Source organism: Prorops nasuta, unplaced genomic scaffold (genome assembly GCF_024137725.1).
Source record: "Prorops nasuta isolate Cenicafe-Biocafe unplaced genomic scaffold, Cenicafe_Pnas_1.2 PNAS00023, whole genome shotgun sequence".
NCBI classification, from domain to species: Eukaryota; Metazoa; Arthropoda; class Insecta; order Hymenoptera; family Bethylidae; genus Prorops; species Prorops nasuta.
Genome location: NW_027116820.1, coordinates 2,298,063 through 2,304,350, shown reverse-complemented (window position 1 = coordinate 2,304,350; position 6,288 = coordinate 2,298,063). Strand labels below are relative to the sequence as shown.

Genomic DNA, 6,288 nt, shown 5'->3' with positions numbered 1-6,288 from the left:
AGGTTATATCATATATATATAAACAAATATTTTAGATTAAATTATGGCAATGCTAATTTGAAAGATATGAAACATTCCAAAAAATCTTTATTTACGTAAAATAAAAGTTGACCAGTATTTCGATTTGAACAAATTATACGATAGTAGATGTTTACAAAAGATGCGAAGACAACCAAATATTACAGAAGTTAGGTCAACAAGCAATAAAGAAAATGGAGATGGGGCAAAATCAAATACTGGTAAGTAACTGAGATGTTTCATGTTCCTTCAAATATTTATTTTCTTTGAAGATTAAGATTGTTAAATGAGTAATTTGATTTTAGGTTTACTCAGATGTTATCATTTAGCATTTTACAGTCACTGTGCAAGTGTATTATAGCAAATAGTAATACTTGTGCTTTGACTAAAATACATTTGGTACAATTGAATTAGAAAACCAAGGAAGAAGATTCGCTCACATACTGAATATTGGAGTTGAATCAATCATTGGGCTTTTCATTCCTGCATTCTGGTATTTGAAACAGGCAAGGATGAAAGCATTGAAAGATTGGCAAAGTAAGAATAAGCCAATATTCCGATAATCGTCATCCATTGCTCAGCCATAATTTAAGGATGAGATTCATTGGATGAAATTCTGTAAAATTGAGTTAATAACTGTTGATTGTTTTCCTCTGTTACCTATGCTAGTATTCTAGGCCAAAGGCAGTATACTAGTCATTGGTATGGATGAAAAAATGCACGTTTATTCTCAATTGAAACTCAGTCCAAAAATTAATGGTTTCCACTCCATTTTGCAGCACCAGAAATCCGACCAGTTTCAACAGTGTATAGAAATTAGCGAAACGAACATTTAAGGACTCTGGCACAGAAAATGTTATAAGGACGACTCGCTAATATATCTCCTATATCACCTTTGTCAAGAATTAGCAGCATAAATGTGATAGTAACTGGTGCTAAAAAGAAACGTGGTATGCAAAACGACATAGTCAGCTTTGAATATATGCTTGATTGTAGCTTATTTAAAGCTTTGCGAATTGCTTGTCTAGTCTTGCCCCAGTATCAACTCAAGTAGTTGATGAAACTAGTGAAGTCTAGCAAGGTCAGATGGTGGTAAAAGTCAAATGTTGATAAACAGAAAATGTAAATGAATTAAAACATACATTTTACTTAATTATTTTTATGTTGAAAGTATGTTTATTGATTATGAAAAATTTAATCAAACTTTTATTATAGTGAAACTGAAAACATTAAACAAGTAGCCGGGGCATTAATTATGAAGTTCATTTATGCAGAATGCATTACAAATATCAATAAATTCAATGCGTTGACTGTGATATTTTTTCAATATTAATATATATTATTTTATTAGTTAAGCTCTGCTGTTTAAAAAAACGAGAAGTGTGGAAATTTTCTTTAAATTCTGTAGAAAAATTAAAAGAATTATTTAATTTTTTAAATATTATACTCTTACAAAACGTTATGAAATCCCACAAAAAACAGACTTCGCCTGTATAAAAAGGCGGCAAGTACATAAACCATTTAGCATAAATAATATAGTAAAATTATCCAATTAAAAAAAGTAGTGAAATCCAAATATTAGGCAAGTGTATTTTTTCACCTTAGCAAAAGTTAAATTTTTGAAAAAAAAGGAACAACAAAATTACTTGCCGGGCCCGTAATGTCCATGCACAGTGGGAAATTGAATCATGTGTGAGATTCAGCTATAGCGTAGTACAGCAAATTTCATGTTAAAATACAGAGTGAAGTTAGCCGAACCACAGACGATTCTATTTCTCACTGTGCATGGACATTACGGGCCCGGCAAGTAATTTTGTTGCTCCTTTTTTTTCAAAAATTTAACTTTTGCTAAGGTGAAAAAATACACTTGCCTAATATTTGGATTTCACTACTTTTTTTAATTGGATAATTTTACTATATTATTTATGCTAAATGGTTTATGTACTTGCCGCCTTTTTATACAGGCTAAGTCTGTTTTTTGTGGGATATCTACCTACACTTAACTGCCAGTCCGCTTTTGAAAAATTCAATTTCAAATTACGATTGGCAAGCATATGCTATGTAAAAAGTATACAAATTCATATAGCACACTTCATTAAAAGTCATTTTAATAGACATCGTTTAATCATCTAATTGACTAAAAGCCGATTAAAAGATAATTTTGAGTCATTTGGTTCTACGTGAGAAACCAGAATGCCATTTATTGCGATATTTGTGTATATTAGGCTGACCCCGTATACTGTAACTTTAATAAAAATTTTTAGCGTCGGTACCGACCCAAAACGATATATATATTTTTTATAACTCAAATTGTTTCTTATTTTATAAAAATATGGACAGTATATATCTTTAATACACTAGTAGTAATCCAATAACCTACAATATTGTTTTTTTTTAATAAAAGTATTCTTCTGCAATTTTTTTCAGATCCTCAGACAAATTTTGGGGAAGGTATTTCTTTTATTTCTCCTTTTTTCTCACTCTTTCATTTGCTCCCTGTGCTCTGTCTTTTTATTCTCTCTTATCTCTCTCTCTCTTTCTGCCTGCTGAAAAGCGGCTATTCGCCTGCTGAAAAGCGGCCATACGCCTGTTGAAAAGCGGCCACGCCTGTTGAAAAGCGGCCACGCCTGTTGAAAAGCGGCCTACGCCTGTTGAAAAGCGGCCTACGCCTGTTGAAAAGCGGCCATACGCCTGTTGAAAAGCGACCATACGCCTGTTGAAAAGCGGCCATACGCCTGTTGAAAAGCGGCCATACACTTGTTAAAAAGCACGATTTGGTTTGCTAAAAAGCGTAAATTAAAGATTCATAATATTACGTATTTTTTACTAATATTAAATATTATTATCAATTTAACATCTGTATATTTACTGGTATAATATAGAAAATTGTTGATAACAGCCATCATGAAGCTTTGCGCTAGAAATGAAGAAATTATTAAAAATGGCCAGTGGTTGGAGGATGAGCACATGAATCATTTTTTTCATATATTAAAATCATGCTCCAATTATAATCCTCAAAGTACACTATTAGTTCAGATTCCTAATAATATAGAAAGTGTACCAAAAAATGTAAAACATATTCAAATATTACATAGCTGTGATGATTTTAAATCTAATCAAGGCGGTCATTGGGTTTGTTCTTATTATGACGGTAAATCAATATATATTTATGATTCATTGAATATGAAAAGGTTGCATGCCCATCATAAAACATTTCTTAAAAGATTGTTCCCATATTATAATTTGGACAATGAATCAGTTATATTTCCAGTAGTGCAATCGCAAAGAAACGGAAATGATTGTGGAGTATTTGCTATAGCATTCGCAACGTCTCTTTTATACAATATTAAACCTAATGAAGTTTTATATGATCAAAAGTTAATGCGTCAACATTTGATACAGATTTTAAAATCGAATCGCTTAGATCATTTTCCAATTATACAGAGACAAAATGAAAAAGCTAAAATTGTTACGTTTGAGGTATTACAAAATCGTCATAAAGCAGCTTCTCGAAAAAGAGAATTAAAAAAAAAGGAAAGTGAAGAACAACGTTTAGATCGGTTGAAAAAAGCGAAAAACCGATAAAGAAAACAAAGCTATTGGTGATAGTAAAAAGGTATGTGATAATGAAAATAATTTGAGAATAAGTTTAAGTATTGATACGAACGATAGTATTTTAATGATCAATAAAAGTGAAATATCGTTTCAAGGAGAAGGAACGAATGATGATACTTACAAAAAAGACCAGGAAGCTAACATTCAATATTTCGAAAATAATAAATATAAGAAAATTGAAAGGGTAGATAATATGTATAAAAATGCCAAGAGTACAGATATCGATGTACAGAAAGAATCAAATTATTTCAGTTTAAATACCGAAAATACACAAATTAATGTATCTGAAAATATTTCCAATTTGAATTCTACATCTAAGAAACACGCTTTGTCAAACATTTGTGAATATGAAATTTCCTCACATCCGAAACTGTTTAAATTTAATAATTATTCACTTAATTGTGATGATAGATATAGTAATAGAGCAGTGGCGAAAAAAATATATTATGAATTAAATAAGAAAGATATTATAAGAAAACGAAAAAGATTTTATGAATCAAATAAAGAAGCTACATTAAAACAACGGAAGGTATCGTATGAATTAAATAAAGAAGCTATACTAAAACAACGGAAAGTATCGTATGAATCAAATAAAGAAGCTACATTAAAACAACGGAAAGGATCGTATGAATCAAATAAAGAAGCTACATTAAAAAAACGAAAAATATCGTATGAATCAAATAAAGAAGCTAAATTAAAAAAACATAAAATATCGCATAAAACAAATAGAGAAGCTAGACTAACGAAAATGAAATTGTCATATGATGTTAATAGAGAAGCTATATTAGAAAAGAAAAAAAAATCATATAAATCCAATAAAGAAACTATACTGAAAAAAAGAAAAATATATTACGAAACTAATAAATCAGCAAAACATTATGTTGCAAAGAAAATTATTAATAAATACAATCGCATTAATAGACAAAACAATAATATAGCGCTAAAATTTACTGCTTAAAGGTACATACAAAATTTAACAAAAACTATCGGCATTCCTTCGCTAACAGAAAGTAGAATGGAAGCCGAACACATAATAAAATGGTGTTTATATACTCGAAATTTGTATATTACGAGCATGAAGAAAAATTTAAAAGAAATTAAACAAAAGGCTGAAGTTTCTGTAACTCGGTCTAAACAATGTACTTCTATAGATATTATGAATAAAGTGAATTCTTTATGTGGATTGTCGAAACATATTGCTTCCTCGGAACAATATTTCTATGAAACTTCTTACTATGCAATGAGTGAAATTGTTGAAGCAAATTTAGATTTCTCTGTGAGCACAGGAGAAGATTTTCCTACTACTAGAAGAGATTTTGAAAGAAATATTAATGAAATTATCATGAATTCTGAGGGTAAATGTATTAATATCATGCCTTTATTGGAATCAAAAAATAAAACTAAGAAGACATGGCACTGTAATTTTCTTTGTAAAATTAAAGATGCTAATTTAATAAATGATTTAAAAGAATTTTATGAAAATTTATTACAGTGTACCTTAAAAAAGTTACACAAATTTATAACGGATACAAACCGTTGTTCTAATAAAGTAAATCATAACAAACTCGGCCATTCACATGGTTGTTATATAAATTATAAGCTTTGTAGGTCAAAATTTATAACAACACAAATACTGTCTTCTCATTTTCCTGAAGTGAGGTACATTAAAAGATTGTTATACGATTTGATGGCTTTAGATGCAAAACTTAATAATTTGGACAAAGCTTTGAATGAAAATGACGTCAATTTACTGCAAGAGATATCGAAGGAAGCTCAAGAAAATGCTGCAGCACATAGAGAGAAATTCACAGAAATGAATTTAAATGAAGACGACATAAAATCTCAATATTTTCTTGCCTTCAAAGCTTTTACAAAACGTTCTATCGATATACCGAAATGGTCTTGCATTTCTTGTGAAAAGTTATGTTTTGAAAGAAATGTAACGAGAATAAAAATTTGTAATAAAACGTATGGCTCAAAACTTTGGAGCAAGCTGCTGCAGCATATAGAATTTAAAGAGAATGATGCTGCTTATATTTGTCAGTATTGTAAAAGTAAAATTCGTTTTAATATCATGCCACCTACGTGTATCTTGAACAATTAAATGCAAAGAAAGTACCAGAAGAAATAGAAAGCCTGAATGATTATGAACGAATCCTGATTCAAAGAGCTAAAGCATTTCAAACTGTTTTGCGAATGGGAACTGTTATGAATAAAAATATACCACATAGGGGCATGATTCCTAAAGTTAAAAGTAGAACATTCCATCTGCCTTTGCCATTGGAAGAAACATTTAAAAAAATTTGTCCTTTGCATGTACCAATAAATATAAATCATGAATTGTACATATTAGTAAGAGGAATTCCTACTAAATCAAATATTGTATGGGAAAATTTGGTGGATGTAAATAAAGTATGGAACGCTTTGTTATGGCTGAAAGATAATAATCCCTTGTATTCAGAAATAGTATTACCTACATCTTCTGATGCCTTGTTATTACAGTCTGATTTAAGAGACACTGAATTCCAAATAGATGATGACTTGAGAGAAGACGATGAAATATTGGAAGAAATAAATAACGACGATAAGGAAAACTAAGCTTTAGTAACACAAAAGTCTCAATCTGATTCATATTATGATCAGTATACAATTTAT

General features: G+C 29.9%; 1 protein-coding gene across 1 annotated transcript; it reads left to right on the top strand.

Annotated features, from left to right (window-relative positions):
* The first annotated feature begins 2,922 nt into the window (after positions 1–2,922).
* Positions 2,923–4,591, top strand: LOC136781577 (putative uncharacterized protein DDB_G0282499). Its single transcript, XM_066740468.1, has 3 exons — positions 2,923–3,169; positions 3,290–3,498; positions 3,590–4,591. The coding sequence occupies exons 1-3, from the start codon at positions 2,923–2,925 to the stop codon at positions 4,589–4,591; spliced, it is 1,458 nt and encodes a 485-aa protein (XP_066596565.1).
* Positions 4,592–6,288: the final 1,697 nt, after the last annotated feature.